Genomic DNA, 16159 nt, shown 5'->3' on the forward strand with positions numbered 1-16159 from the left:
CCCAGGTGCCATTTCTAATGTCCCTGTGGCCTCGAGCCACGCAGAAAAGTCCTTTGGATCATCTGGTGGGGCAAGTTATTTGAGCTTCTGTCCCTTTCTTCTTTCAGTAAATCTGTCCAGCCAGCCAGCCATCAGTCATTCAACAAACATCTATGAAGATCCCACTCTGGGCTCAGGTCTAGGGGTGTCCTCTGAGGGCACCCAGGACGAGTACATAATAGTCTCACTGTCTCCACCCTCCAGAAGTTTACAGCCCATAAGAGAAAGCTGGTCCATCTGTGCTCTGTAAATAATCATGATAGCACTAGCTGCCCAAATCCATTGCCTACTGTTAGCTCAGGCCACCATAACAAAATCCCATAGACTGACTTAAACAACAGAAATTTATTCTTGCAGGGTGCCTGGGTGCCAATTTGTTGGGCGTCTGACTTCGGCTCAGGTCACGATCTCACTGTTTGTGGGTTCGAGCCCCGAGTCGGGCATTGTGCCGACAGCTTGGAGCCTGCTTTGGATTCTGTGTCTCCTTCTCTCTCTGCCCCTCCCCTGCTTCTGTGTGCGCCGTCTCTCTTTCTCTCTCAAAAATAAATGAACATGAAAAAAACAAAAACAAAAAAGGAAATTTATTTTCACCTGGTTCTGGAGGCTGAAAGACTTAGAACAGGGGACTGCACGGTTGGCTTCTGGTAACAGCCCTCTTCCCGGGTTTTACCTTCTCACTGGGTCCTCACGTGGCAGAGAAAAAGAACAAGCCTTCTGGTATCCCTTCTTTGGAGGATGCTAATCCCATCAATCCCATCACGGGGGCCCCCTTCTCATGACCTCATCTAACCTAATCACTGCCCAAAGGTCCCACCTCCAAATACCATCACATTGGGTGATGCATCGACATGTGAATTTAGGGGGGACATAATCCTGTCCACAGCACCTAACACGGGCTAAGCTGGTAAAGAGCATTATCTCTGATGCCTGCCAGCTCCCCAGCCAGCCGGCGTTACCCTCATTGATAGATGCAGCGGGGCGGCTTAGAGAGGCTGATGACTCCCGGGAAGCCGGGCTCAGCAGAGCAGGCTCTGAGCCTGGGCTGGCCGCTCCATCCCTGGCAGGCTGGTGCCCGCTCCCAGGAGACCCTCCTTCCCTACGCCCTGGGGAGGGGAGGGCCCGCGAAGAGGGTGCAGGTGTCTCCCAGCCCTGGCTCCCCAGCAGACACCGGCATCCACGGAGCCCCTTCCCTGGCACCGTGAGGGTTCCCGAGAGCCACACAGGCAGCGTGACTGTGGCCCCAGTGAGCAGAAAACGTCTGAAGGAGCTCGGAGGCAAGGCGACGGGACCGGGAGACTCGCCCGCAAACCCCTGGAGTCGCCCACATCGTGGCAGATTTACACAAAGAGGACTTCAAAAGGAAGAGGCCATCCATCTTTCATGCGCTGAGGCCGGTGGAGGAGTCAGGGCCCCCCGCCCCCCGGCTGCCCAACCCCCTCCTGCCTCCCCCGCTCCCACCGAGGGAAGGTGCAGCCCGGCCTCCATGATGGGCCTGCTGTGTGGTCCGCGGTTGCCGGTGATGCTGAGCGTACCCCACGGGCCAGGCCCCACTCAGCACCCTTCCCAAGACCTTCGGAGGCTCCCGCACCGGAGAGCTCAGGATGCCCACCCCCACCGCACCCGGAGATTCAAAGTACCTCTCTATTTCTTCAAATGACTTCCTATCTACCTGTAGTGCTGAAATTAAGTAGTAATACAGTGCTTCTTTCTAGATATTCTGTCCTAAACCACCAGAACCTTCTTCTCGCCCCCTGACTGCCGCTTTGCGGGTGTGCCTGGCACACGGTGGGTCTGCCTCGGGCTACCCCACGTCCCTCCGAGGACCCCAGGCACCTGGCACTTGAAGCTGGGCCCACGGGCCGTGCGAGGGGCTGGGGTCCTGGGCCAGGCCTCTGCTCCGGGGAGCTCCCCCTGGAGAGGGCCCGCCTGCCCGGACACAGAAAGGCACTCTCAGGGGGCCAGTCCCCTGCGGGAACACAAGCAGGGGGCGGGGAGAGACAGGGAGCACAGATGAGGGGGGATCTCTCGGGAGGTTATAACCTGAAGGGGAGGCTGGTTTGCAACACAGAGGTGAGCTCTAACTGCCCAGGCGCCCCTGTATGTGTTTCTCTTGTCACGGGAGCCCGAGCCAAGGACTTGGAAGGGTAGAGGAGAAGGAAACTTGTGCTCACCAGTAGTCACAACAGATCTTGGCCATTCCTCCTGGCTCTGACCATGGCTTCAGAGGTTGGGCTCTGGGTTCTGAGAGCTGGCTTCACCGTTTACCAGCTGTGTGACCTTGGGCAAGTTGCTTCTGTATCCGTACCTGTAAAATGGATGTGATAGTTGCACTCACCTTATGGAGTGGTGTGAAACTTAAAGACAGCGACATGGAAAAGCTCAGCACGGCACAGGATATATAGTAAACACTCGCCGGATGAGCCGTTCCTACGATCATCATTACCCTTAATGGTCTGTGACACCTGAGTGTTTCTCGCACACAGGCAGAGAATTTCCGTTAAGCTACGTCAACCTGAGGCCGGGATTTTGAAGCTCAAAAGCCCGCTCGGCTCAGGGGGTCTATTCCTGGCCACACATCAGGCTCTTGGATCGGCCCCAAAAGGGGCAACTGGTAAACCCAGACAGGAAGAGAGGTGCAGAATGCAGGAGGGGTGTGGGGGCTCGCGGGCAGGCAGGACTCTCCGAAGGCCGGCCCGCTTTCCTCTGTCCCCTGCTGTATCCACGCACCCATCAGCCTCTTCGTAGTCACCTGTGGAACAACCTACTTCTGTCCTTTTTTAGTGAAATACATTTATCTCGTCAATGAAAACGTACGTGGCAAATCTTTAATAGAAGTAAAATGAAAACCGTAAGATAAAAGCAGAACTACAGTCAGGTCCCGCCGGATTCTTTGCCCTCTCTGGGCTTTTCTTTGGTTTGCAAGCATCAGAAAGGTGTTCGAGACTTACCAACCCCAAACAGAGCTTTTGTTCTGGACCCAGTTGGGGGGATGGGAGGAGAACCGAAAGGGAAATAGTGTTCTCATCCCGGGAACGGTGGGGGGCAATGCCAGGCCCAGGAAACACCTGAAATCTTCCTGCAGTTTGGGGATGGGCTAGGGCTTGAGGCTAATGCCTGGGAGGGCGGATCCCCAAGATGTCCCTGGGCAGGATCCTGGGTCGCCCAGACTCCCAGGACAAGGACCCATTCATCTCTTCCACTGGTGACTGGTCTGCACAGTGTGAGAGCACAAGGGTCCCCTGTGTCCCCAGGGTCCCCTGCCCTTACCCAGCAGTGTCCCCTTATCCTGCAGCCCAGAGCAAGCAGGTGCCCCTGCGGCCTGCCCCTCACTACCTCCAACTCAGGTATTCTGAGCTGCCAATCGTGGCGATCTCTAGTCACCATCTAGAGCCTTCTTTCCTCGCCTCTCCCAAAGGTATTTCTGGTCCCGAGAGGGAAAGAAAGCCCTGAAACCTGAGGAGAAGTTACCCTTAGTGACACGCCTGAGCAGTGCATTAATAGAAGCCTCCCTCAGGCCCCTGACACGTCTGGGCAGCTGCTCAGTCCCGTCTGGTGTCCCTCAGCCCCAAGGCCAGCCCCCTCTGGCTCAGCCGGACACACTAAACTTAGCTTCCACCCCCAGCTCATAACCGCTGCCGCCTCCCAGCCTGGCTGCCACCTGCCCGGGAGCCACCGCCACCAGACTGCGCCGAAGGCGCCCGCTCCTCCGCCACCACCATGTCCCAGACCAAAGCGCCCAAGGTCCGCGCGACCCTCTTCTGCATCCTGGTGGGCGTCGTGCTGGCCATGGTGGCCGTGGTGACCGACCACTGGGCGGTGCTGAGCCCCGAGGTGGAGCACCACAATGCCACCTGCGAGGCGGCCCACTTCGGCCTCTGGCGGATTTGCATCAAGCGCATTGTCACGAGTGACGGCAAGGACAAGACCTGCGGACCCATCTCCCTGCCTGGGGGTAACGTACCCACTCTCTGATCCCGGGCCCGCCTCCTGCCCTCCCTCATCCCCCTGGAAAAGGTGCCTGTGGGAAAGACCAGGAATAGCGCCCAGCCCCCTGTGCCCAGGGAGGAGGATCTGGATTGCATGTGTCATCCCGGAGGCCAGAGCCGCCGGCTTGTAAAATGAGGGCGTCTGTCTCTAGCTATTTCTGTCTTGCTGGGGCCTCAGGGCCGTGCGCCCAGAGCAGAGGGCTGCGCAGGTGGGACCAGAGGCTCACGAAGGAATCCGTGGACCCACCAGACTAGAGGCTCCCAGCCCAGCAGCGGCCACTCTTCTGGGTGTGCCCGGCCCCACTCTCTCCCCCGCACAGACAGGCTAAGCGGCCCTACATCCTCGGGCCGAAGGGACACGTGCGGCCGGCACGGTCGCTCCCCAGCCTCCAGGTTGGGTGTGCGACGGGATCGGCCGCGACACGTATGGGGCGTAGCGCAGAAGGAGAACGCGGGGCTCCTCGTCATTGTCTTTAAGAATTTCAAGACGGGGACAGCGAGGCGTGGAGCCAAGCGGGGGTCCCTTCTGTGTGCAGGGGCCTTGGCCGACTGCGTCGGTCACACGTCCGTAAAGCGGGACCTGGGTGTAGGTGAACCACCCACTTTGTACATCCCCTCTGAGCTCAGACCCCTTCAGAGCCGGGAAGCGGCACCTCCTGCTGCGACTTAAGCCCACTCCTCAATCTCCCACCATGTGACTGAGCCGCACATCAAAGGCGAGCTCCTTGTGAGGATACCTGGTAGCAGGGTGACCGGTCTATTCTGCAAACGTGGAGCCTTCCACGCCCGTGGCAAACAGCACACGCCGAGGAAAGAGCCCTGTGTGCAGAATCGAAGGTCTGGGCTCCAGTCACGCGTTGCCCACGACGCCCCAGTGACTTTGGGGGCGACAAAGGATATTGTGACTTCTGCTTGGCGCTCGGGCTCAGCAACGTGAGTCCCTCCCGGGGCTCACGAACAGCACTCTGAGGTGGCAGTGGACGGGGCTGAGGGCGGTCTCCCACCTGGTTTTCGGAGGCCTTCCCTCTGCTATCAGACTGGGGGTTCCCGGCACCCTGCCCTTCAGAGAAGTCAGTGCCAAGTCCCTGGAGACCTTGCAGTCTGTGTGTGGGACAGAGGAGCCCAAAGCCCATTGCCCCCACTTCTCTTTTTCCTCCTCCTTCCCCTCCCGCTGGCGCTAGGAAGCCCCTGCCTTGCTCACACCCCCCCTTGAAATGCGGAAGACTTGTCGATACCCAGCTGTCCTGGAAACGCCGAGTCCTGGGGCTTTAACAGACATGGACATGTGCTTGAAGGGTATCACATGCCCACGTTCCTCAGCCACGGCCGAGCACACCCGTAAACAGACGCTTCATGCAGCCAGTTCCCCCCGGCAGGGCAGGGCAGGGCAGGGCAGGGCGAGGCCGATTCTCTACGGACCATGCATGGGAATGCACGTTACGGTCCCGTCCATCTGTCCTCAGAGGCCCTACCTTTTAAAGTCTGGGGAGTTTACAGAGCAGATGAGCGGGGAGGCGAGGCAAGTCCATACAAGGAAGAGACAAACTAGCAGAGGACCAGCAGGCATGGATTGGCCTTGAGCCCGACAAGACAGTCCATCTGTAGGCCTCCTTGCTCTGGCCCAGAGGGAATCCTGCCTCCCACCCTTGCGAGCCGGGCCCTACCCCAACAAGCTTCTAAAGTATGTTCCCGCCTCCTCCCCTCTCCTTTCTCTGCAGATGCATGCACCTTTTGCCTTTCCCACCCACCTTTCCTGTGCTCTGTGGGATTACTCTTTTCTAGAGGGAGGAACAGAGCTCATCTATGTTCTCTCATTTATTATGAATGGCAATAATAACCACCACAAACACAAACATAGTACCATCTGCCAAGTATTGTTTCAAGTCCCTTCCCTATTTTAACTTTGTAAAAAAAAAAAAAAAAATGTTATGTTTATTTTTGAGAGAGAGAGAGAGGCAAATGCGAGCGGGGGAGGGGCAGAGAGCGAGAGGGAGACACCGAATCTGAAAACAGGCTCCAGGCTCTGAGCTGTCAGCACAGAGCCTGACGTGGGGCTCGAACCCACAAGATGTGAGACCATGACCTGAGCTGAAGTCGGACGCTTAACCGACTGAGCCACCCAGGCGCCGCACCGCCCCCCACCCCCCCGCCCATAGTTTAATTTTGAATGACATCAGAAGAAATTACAGACCAAGAATCTCCAAAAATCCTCTTCTCCTTAAATACAATGAGAACTCGAGGACGGTGAGCTTTGTGGTACTTAAACTTGCTCTACTCCTCTTCCCCACTCCCCAACCCTGTCATAGCCTTGAAAACCAACAGCCTGCAAATAGTGAAAAATTTAGCAGCCTGGACAGGCTGGGCTGGGTCTCTTTCACAGCCTCATTCCCAGAGAACTGTCATTATTTGATCCGTCTGGTGGTTCCCTGGAAGTCCCCACTTGCAAGGCTGTCTTTACGCGACCCGACGCTGAGCTCATCCGGCGGAAACGGTCTTTTTCCAAGGGGACATGTGCCAAAAACAATTAGAAACAATTGTTTAATAGCGCAACTTCCCGAGGCAGTAGACCACGGCGAGGCAGACAATAGGCAAACCAAAGAGCTGGAGAATGAGATATCCATAGGGGGCTTGGAAAAGCTCCATCATAATCCTGAGAATTTAGAAGGCCACGTGCATGCGTAGCGCCGTAGAGTACAGAGGAAATCCCTGAAGAGGTCCTAAGCTCTCACCTCGGGCTGCTCTTGAGGCTGTGGGCAAGCAGAAAGTGAAGGCTAAGGCAGAAATGTAGGCTGCTTCGTGGAGCACTTAGCTCTCTGCTCAGCCCCTCAGTAAAGGCTGGGAGGTGTAGGAGTTCCCAGCATTTTGCCAAATGTGAGCGGACGGCCGAGCTGCCTGAGTGGAGATTTCAGTGTCCACACGTGACAAAGAGTGCAGCCTTTCCACAGTTAATCAAGAGAAGTCACTAAACCAACAACAACAAGCAGCGACAGGAGCAAACCCTGGGGAAACGGGAGGACTCTGATTTCCAGAGGCGTTCATTGTATGATGCACATTTTCCAGCTTTAAATTTAAATTTAAAAAAAAATTTAATGTTTATTTCTGAGACAGAGAGGAACAGAGCACGAGTGGGGGAGGGGCAGAGAGAGAGGGAGACACAGAATCCGAAGCAGGCTCCAGGCTCCGAGCTGTCGGCACAGAGCCTGACGCGGGGCTCGAACTCACAGACCACGAGATCATGACCCGAGCCGAAGTCGGACGCTCAACCGACTGAGCCATCCAGGCGCCCCTTATTTTATTTTTTTGATGCTTATTTATTTATTTATTTTGGGAAAGAGAGAGAGAGGGAGAGGGAGAGCACAAGCAGGAACAGGGGACAGACAGGGAGAGGGGGAGAGAGAGAGAGAGAGAGAGAGAGAGAGAGAGAGACAGCATCCCAAGCAGACTCCTGCACTGTCAGCGCAGAGCCCAACGTGGGGCTGGCACTCACAAATCAAAGAGTTGTTGAGCTGGAATCAAGAGTTGGTCGCTTAACTGACTGAACCACCCCGGTGCCCCTAAATTTAAATTCTAAATTAAAAAAAAAAAAATCACAAGACATGCAAAGAAATAAAAAAGTATGGCCCATACATAAGGGAGATAAAACCAGTCAAGAGATCCTTAAGAAAGCCAGATATTGGACTTAAAGACTTTAAATCAGCTATTTTAGATACAAAGAACAACAAACAACAAAGCCTAAAGGACTAAAGGTGAAAACGATGTCTCATGAAATAGAGAATATCGATAATGAGATAGAAATTATTTTAAAAGGACCCAGTAGAAATTCTGGAGTTGAGAACTACAATAATTGAAATGGAAAACTCAATAGCAGATCTGAGAAGGGACAAAAAGGAATAAGTGAACTTGAAGATAGACGAATTGAGATTAGCTAATGTGAGGAATAGACAGGGGGAAAAAAAGAATGACAAAAAATGAACAGAGCCTCAGAGACATGTGGGATAGTAGCAAATGAAGCAATATACACATAATGCTGGTGTATATTAAGAAGGAGAGGAGACAGAAAGAGAGAGAAAGGAGCAGAAAGGATGGGTGAAAAATAATGGCTGAAAAGTTTCCAAATTTGACGAAAAACATCAATCTACAAATCCATGAAGCTTCAGGAATTCCAGTAGGATAAATCCACCCCGAGACACATCATAATCAGAACTGCTGAAAGATAAAGACACAGAACCTTGGAAGCAGCAAGAAATGACTCATCACATACAAGAGAGCCTTAATAAGATTGACAGCCGATATTTCTCCAGAAACCATGGAGGCCAGAAGGCAGTGGGACAACAAATACAAATATATATACAGTCATCTAATTCTCACAAAATCCTCTATAAGGTCCATACCATTGTCATCTTGGCTTGCAGATAAAGAAAATGAGGCACAGAGAGGTTAAGTAACTTGACCAAGGTCACACAATTACCATGGGAGAGCAGTCAGAGGTCATACCCCTAAAAGTCACCTTCTTGGTCACTACATTATACTACTTTATACCTGTCATTCTTCAGGTGATTCGCATCCTACACGTGGGAAAACTGAGGCTCAGAGTGGCCTTCCCGATGCTAACCATCTCACAAGGAGAGCTTCAACACCCAAGCCTCAAATCCAGACCCCCCTTCCTCTCCAGTCCACTCCCATAGGATGCCCCCCACCGTGCGTACAAACACAGCCCCTAAAAGCTGCTGATTCAGGCAAACACAGAAGAGGCCAACTTTTGACATGGCATGGCTTAGTAGAAGCTGGACCAGGAGCTGGTTCAAGAGAGACTTTTCAAGGTCCCACGCAGCCATATAGATTGCTGATGGCTCTAAAGATCGTAAATTGTCTAACTTGGTTTTTCTACTGACCCAAAGAGTTCTAGAAGGACTGTCATGCACAAGATTGACATCTGAGGTCAATTCCAATGCCTTTAGAATGAGAGTAAGGTCTTCCTCCTTTGTGAGGAGAGGCCGACTGCCTGAAATCCCAAGTGAGTCATCCCAGAGGGGTCATCCCCTGCCCCTGGGCTAGGGAGAATGTAATTTCTCTTGGGCTCTGTCTCTTTAGGCTAAAGTAACAGACTGCCCCAGGACCCCACTGCCCTTATGGCCCATCTTCTCTTCCAGTGCTCGGTGCAGGGACTGGAACCACATGAAAGAATATGACGGTACAGACCCCAGGAATTTCAGGGGCTTTCTTTCTCCTCCATATGAGCCCATGCTGGAGACCCAGGCTATAACTAGCCTTCCCCCCACTCCCCACCATAGAACAGCAATGCTCTGACACTCTGGGGTTGGGTCTTGAGGATTTCTCCAACCCAACTGTCAAAAGTCTTCCATCAGAGGGGCGGGTACTCCATCAGAGCACAGAGAAACCACTGCCAGGAGCATCAAGAACTTCTTTTACAAAAAGGGTCAAGACAACCCTGGCATTGATGCAAGTAACAAGTGAGTGAAATGTTTTTTCCGACCCCTAAATCGCTAGTTCCCTTGGTATTGTATCAATTAACAAGGTATTTTTTAAAATATATTAAAGTCTACATCAACCAGTAATGGGTACACTGAGACATTCTGGGTGACAACCCAGAAGCATCCCCTAATCGTGTAAGTTAGAGAATCAGAGAGATAAATATCTGCATTAACTCAAGTTCAGGTTGGAGTTAAATGTGCCTTCTGTTCTAGTTCTTTGAAATCGGCACAATTAGATATGGTTCTGTGTAGTCACTCGTTTAACCAGAGTGTTTGGTGAGCCAGAATATTCCAACCCCGGTCAAGTTCAATAGCTGAGTTCACCATATTTTTTAAGGAACAGCCCACTCAACTTTTTAGGCCCACTGAGTCTTATGACTGCTCATGACAGACATTTCTGAAGTACAGAAAAACAGAAATACAATATTTTTCAGTTTATTTTTGAGAGAGAGACAGAGTAAGAGAGACCGTGCGTGGGAGAGGGGCAGAGAGACAGGGAGAGAGAGAATCCCAAGCAGGTTCCGTGCTGTCAGCGCAGAGCCCGGTGTGGGGCTCGAACCCACAAACCGAGAGATCATGACCTGGCCGAAATCAAGAGTCACTCTCTTAACTGAGCCACCCAGGCACCCCCAGAAATACAAATACTAACATCACCACGAGCCATTTGCAGAGACAAAGGAGGCTGGAGGACCTCGGAGTTCTTAATTATCGGTCCAGGCTCATCACCCTGACGCTGGATCCAAAGCACTTGCTTCTTCTGCCCCGTGAAGGGCCGTAGTCCGTCAAGACGAAGCTATAAGCCCTGAGCTTTGTGTCGTTGGGATGGGAGCCGGGGAAAAGGCAGGCAGATGCCCGGCTTGGTTCTTCCTGAACGAGCGTCTTGTTGGTGCTGGACGTGTCCAGAGTGACGCTTGGGTCTCATGGCGCCCCCACCCCTGCCGGAGTCATCAGGGACCACAAGGGGGCTCGTTGTCCTCCATAGACAGCCATGGGGTCCCAGAGCGGACGTTACTCCCGGGTTCAGGGCAGAAGACGTTGGCCTTCCTCGTGTGCTACGCTCAAGAGAGGGGACAAGGCCGGCCCATCCGTTCTCAAGCCCTCGGCTCCACGATATCAGAGAGAAGTTGAGACTTCCAGACGCCCTGAGTGGGAACCCCACTCCCTGGGGAACCTCCATCCCCCGCACGTGACATCATTTAATGGAGAAGGAGAGGGAATAGGGCAGGGCACCTGGGCCACTGAACGGGAAAATCTCCCCCAGAAAATCCACAGGCTGGCTTCCCCAGACAGACAGCATCCCACTATGGGGCTGAGCTAAGACGGGTTTTACGCAGGCAGCGGTCTGTCCGGAACGGAGCCCGTTGTTGACCTGGCGGAGGCTGACACACAAACACTACCTGCGTGTAAGAGCGGCCTCAGCAGCCCAAAACGGCCAAAGAGCTACGCTTTGGCCGGGCTCTGTTCATCTCACGGCCCTCTACTCCGAAGGCTTTTAACTCACAGATTGCGAGCAGTCAGGGAAGCAGCTGAAATACACTTGAATTCAGTCGATTCTTTTCAGGGGGTTTTCAATGACAACCGAAATTGGCCCTTAAGGAATGAAACAGAAATGTTCCTTTGTCCAGAGGGAGACACGCGGAGCCTTACGACACAGCCCGAGCCATTCTGAAGCGGTGATTCAAGAGAATCTATAGCTAATAATCTAAGAAATCGAAGAGGGTTGCATTGTGCTTTAAAACAGCACCAGAAGCCGTGAGAGAGAAGAGAGCGGCATTACTTCTGACATCACCTCCAGCAGTCAGACACCCCAGGTAACTCCGCTCGAAAGGAAAGTGATTTAAATATAGAAGCTCAAAGAGGAGGCTGTTTACCTCTCAGAACATTTACTGCTGCTAAACCAGGCGCATCTCCAGGGGTCATTTCCTTTCTCTGCCAGGGAGCAGCAGTAACACTGACAATGGGGGAGGGGAAAAGAGTGCGAGGCCATGGGCTTAAGTGGCAATAAGATGATTTAGGTCAGATAGAAGAAAGCCTGAATCCCAATGAAAGCTATGACTTTGGAAACACCTCAGTCCACTTCCACAAGAAACCAGACGCCAATAATCATCTTCTCATAATTTACAGGTAGCCCCAAAGTGAAAAATTGAATGCACACCAGTAGACGCCATCTAAGCTAGGAGTGGAGGGGTCATGGACCCACAGGAAAAAGAAATCATTGAAGGGCACCCCACAAATAAAAAGCAACCTAATTTGATTTTTTTTAAAGAAACAAACGATTTTTTTTTTTTTTTTTTTTTTTATTTATTTTTGGGACAGAGAGAGACAGAGCATGAACGGGGGAGGGGCAGAGAGAGAGGGAGACACAGAATCGGAAACAGGCTCCAGGCTCCGAGCCATCAGCCCAGAGCCTGACGCGGGGCTCGAACTCACAGACCGGGAGATCGTGACCTGGCTGAAGTCGGACGCTTAACCGACTGCGCCACCCAGGCGCCCCAAGAAACAAACGATTTTTTAAAAAAAAAACCATTCACCTACTTCCTAAAGAAGGAGTAAAGAATATTAAACTGTATTCAATAAGCAATAAGAACTCGTTTGGTTTTAAAGAATGTCAAGTTACAAGAGAAACTGAAGGAGAACAACGGAAGAGGAATTATGCCTGAAATTATATTTAAAACCAGCACGAATTTCTTTGTTCTGAGTCCTTCCACTGCCCCGCCATCAAATCCAGATTTTTGGTCCCGCTGTCCACAAATCTTCCGTGGCTTTTCTAATGCTTATGATGTAGAACACACAGCTCACCACGGAGGTTTTTCTGGGCTGCCTCTTTGGTCACAGGTGCCAAGGGTCCGATGAAATGACATGATAGTCACATTTGGCCCTTGAATGGAGGTGCTCTACCCTGCACCCAAGTCCTTCCAGATGACCTTCTCAGAAGAGCTCTTTGTGGGGCATTTTAAGGGAGCAGGGCTTCCCAAAATGGCTGAGCATCAGAGTGTTCTGGAAAGCTTTTGAAAAACATCCTTCCCCATCAGTCCCAGTGCATCAGGATGGACCTAGATATTGATAGAAAACACAGCCCTAGATTTTGGTGTGACCAGGCTTTCTCCACCTCAGCCCTACTGATACATTGGGGCGGGTCAATTCTGTGTTGTGCAAGGCTGTCCATAGCTGTAGGATGTTTAGCGGTATTCCCGGCCTCTCTCTACCCACTAGATGCCAATAACACGCCTGCCAGTTGTAACACCAAAAACGTCTCCAGACTCTGCCCAACGTCTCCTGGGGGGGGGGGGGGGCAGAATGAGCCCCAGGTGAGAATGACCATTTGGCCCTTTGTTGATGGTGTTCCCTGCACCCCCGGACAAACCGGGTGCTCAGCCTCAGTTATCCCATCTGCCTAATGGGCTCAGTACCCACAGTACTATGGTGCCCGCTTGACAAGATCAGCCTTTGCTTCCTGAAGAACTCTTGGCTTCTTTAAAAAAAAAAAATGTACGTTTATTTATTTATTTTAAGAGAGAGAGAGAGAGAGAGAGAGACCACACGAGCAGGGAAGGAGCAGAGAGAAAGGGAGAGAGAGAATCCCAAGCAGGCTCTGTGCTGTCTGCGGGGCTTGAATTCACCAACCGTGACATCATGACCTGAGCAGAAACCCAGAGTTGGACGCTTAACCAACTGTGCCACCCAGGGGCCCCAAGATGGCTTCTTAACCCCCTTATCCCTACATTTTGGTCTAAGGGTCCGAGAAAGACGTTTGTTTCAGCCCCGATTCAGGGTTTAGGGAGATGAGGGCCGGCCAGACCAGCGGGGTCACACCCACCCTCTTTTCCTGGAGCCTCTGGCCCGGCTGCAGGCCCCATCTCTCAACTCACAGGCCGCCTCCCTCCTTTGCAGAGAAAAACTGTTCCTACTTCAGGCATTTTAACCCAGGCGAGACCTCCGAGATCTTCGAAGTCACTACTCAGAAAGGTGAGCCCCTGGTGGAAAGCAGGGAGGGTCGGGGAGAGCGGCCTCTGTCACAGGCTGCTGAGCCAGAAAACCATCTGGCACGAACGACGCCCCTGCTTGTGCTGGAAGGGAGCTCGTCCTGGTCCTGATGCGTCCGAGCCGCGGCCCCCTCACCCTCCGAGAGCGCAGCACCCGGGCGGCCACCCTGAGCTTCCATCATCAGGGCTGGGGAGCGCTTGCAAAGACGCGGTCCCCGGTAGGCGCCACACCTGCAGAAGGAATGCGTCTTCCCACGAGGCCGAGGGTGACCGAGGGCGGCCGCAGCGACGGGACACAGAACAAGTCCTCAGAACCCCTGCGCTGGTTTTCAGGGCTGGTGGGTCAGCCGATTCCCTCCGTGGCCCCGCTGTCACCCCCAGGGAATCAGGAGAGCAGGGACGCGGTGGGGGGGGGGGGGGGGGTGCAGGAGAAGGGGGCGCAGGAGCACGTGCGCCGCGTGGGGCCTTCCCGGAAGCACATAGGCACGTGTGCGAAAGACCCCCGTACGGAGTGTGAGCTCGCACACTCGCTCTGAGAGATCCTCACGTGCCACACACGCACCCACACGCACACGATCACGCGCGCGGCCCTGCAACAAGCCACACTCCCAGCGCCGCTTGGCGTCCCCGGACAGACCGCCCTCCGCCCTCTGGCCCGTGGCTCGCAGGAAGCTTTCCGTTCCAGAAAGTTCTCCGGCCACACGGCTCTGGCGGGCTTCGCAGGCCTCTGCCCCCCCCCCCACCCCCACCCCGGGGTTAGGGCCCCACGCGGGGCGTGGGAAGGGCAGGTCTGTTGCCATCCCGGCCCCACCCCTGACTCCGGGAGAGGGGCTTCAGCTCGGACCCTCAGTGTGCTCCGCAGTGAAATGGGCGCAAGGACGCGCGGCCCTGCGCCCCCCGCTCCCCCTCGCCCCGGCCACCGCTGAGCCGCACCTGCCCTCCTGTCCCGCAGAGTACAGCATCTCGGCCGCGGCCATCGCCATCTTCAGCCTCGGCTTCATCATCATGGGGACCATCTGCGCGCTTCTGTCCTTCAGGAAGAAGCGGGATTACCTGCTGAGGCCGGCGTCCATGTTCTTTGCGTTCGCAGGTAGCGGGAGGCGGGGGGCGGCTGGGGCTGGGGGCCCGGCCCGCGTGTCTGGCACAGGGGTGGGGGCACCGGCGACCACGCCCTTTACTAACACAGCGAGCGAGGGAAGAGGCGCGGCCGGCGGGGGCGGGCCCGGGAAGGGGGCGGTCTGGGCAGAGGGCCCTGACGGCCCCGCGCTCGGCCCGCAGGTCTGTGCCTCTTCGTGTCGGTGGAGGTCACGCGGCAGTCGGTGAAGCGCATGATCGACAGCGAGCACACCGTCTGGATCGACTACTACTACTCCTGGTCCTTCGCCTGCGCCTGCGCCGCCTTCGTCCTCCTCTTCCTCGGCGGCCTCGCCCTCCTGCTCTTCTCCCTGCCTCGAATGCCCCAGAACCCCTGGGAGTCCTGCATGGACGCCGAGCCCGAGCACTAGCCCTCCGGGGCCCCCGGCCACCCTCAGGAAGCCGAGCCTGGCCCAGAACGTTCTAGAGAGGAGGCGGGAGCTTTACCTCTCCCCGGTGCCACCTACCCCACGACAGCCGCTGCTGCTTCCCTCTCTGAGCCCTTCTTTGGGCTGTGACAGGCTCCCCCTGGGAATCCAGCAAGTGGACCTGATCCAGACTTGCCCAGGTGGGAGGGGGGCAGGCAAGGCGAGCAGGTGCACAGGTGTTTGGTGAGGGAGACCTTCCCCTGGAGGTCAGAGTTGTCCCCACTGAGCCAGTTGTCTTTGATAAACTGGGTCCAGTTGTCCTCTGTTAGCCCTGCAGGGACGCCCTGTGCTCATATACCAATTCTGGGCGTCCGCCAGAGCCAGTAGCCAACCACTCCCACCTTCTCCTGGACAAGATACACCCTTTCCAGTGAACTGAACGTTCCCTCCTTGGTTTCCAAGATGCCCGAGGAGCATTTTTTTTTTTAACTGGGTAGAACCTGACTGTGGTTTGAAATAAAAGCTCTTTGAAAACTTTTTTCCTTGCACCTTGCACAGAAATTGCTTGGATTCCTGGCCACGCCCCAGGGGCCCCATGACCCTGAAGAAGAAAGGAAAGAATGTCCTTCCCATCACCCCCCTCCAAGGGGGGGGGGGAATGTTTAGGACTTTTGTAGAGAGCTGTAGGGAAGAGGGAGTGATGAGGTCCTGTTTACCAATAAAACTTACCAATAAAGGCTGAATTCCAGCTTGGATCTCTGAGCCCTGGGATCTTCTTTGGGAGAAAGCAGAGACCATCTGACTAGGCAAGGTGTTCAAAATAAGGAGGGGTTATTTCCAGAGCCCCAGCTAACACAGCACTCGAGCTCCACAGCCACACGTGTCTGGTTTCAGATGCTGGATTTTTGTTACAAGGAACATCGGGAAGCAGGGCTTAGCAGTTAGACACTTAGGGCCACGCGGAATGTCATAATTTACACTCTTCTGCCTTCCAGAATCCCACCACGTCTACCCAGCCCTCAGAAACGTTAAGTCAGACACAGTCGGCAGAGAGGATCTGCGCGCTCCGTGCCCCAAACACACACCAGAAGGGCCGTGTAGCGTTAATTCTTCTGTAGCAGGGCTTGCAAACTACAGCCTGCGGGCCAGACCCCGCC

At 54.3% G+C, this 16159-nt stretch overlaps 1 protein-coding gene and 1 long non-coding RNA gene across 2 annotated transcripts; one reads left to right on the forward strand and one right to left on the reverse strand.

The window, feature by feature from the left end:
* Nucleotides 1–369: 369 nt before the first annotated feature.
* LOC128774219 (uncharacterized) lies at nucleotides 370–14495 on the reverse strand. The gene is made up of 3 exons (XR_008418702.1): nucleotides 14434–14495; nucleotides 2211–2344; nucleotides 370–574 (listed from the first exon to the last, which is right to left on the reverse strand). It is a non-coding gene; the product is annotated as an uncharacterized LOC128774219 (long non-coding RNA).
* Nucleotides 3600–15539, forward strand: CACNG1 (calcium voltage-gated channel auxiliary subunit gamma 1). The gene is made up of 4 exons (XM_019466461.2): nucleotides 3600–3991; nucleotides 13409–13483; nucleotides 14453–14590; nucleotides 14779–15539. Exons 1-4 carry the CDS (start codon nucleotides 3757–3759, stop codon nucleotides 15003–15005), a joined length of 675 nt encoding a protein of 224 aa, XP_019322006.2. The 5' UTR covers nucleotides 3600–3756; the 3' UTR covers nucleotides 15006–15539.
* The last annotated feature ends 620 nt before the right edge of the window (nucleotides 15540–16159 follow it).

This window comes from Panthera pardus, unplaced genomic scaffold, assembly GCF_024362965.1.
Source record: "Panthera pardus isolate Hobbes unplaced genomic scaffold, ASM2436296v1 HiC_scaffold_3, whole genome shotgun sequence".
Taxonomy (NCBI): domain Eukaryota; kingdom Metazoa; phylum Chordata; class Mammalia; order Carnivora; family Felidae; genus Panthera; species Panthera pardus.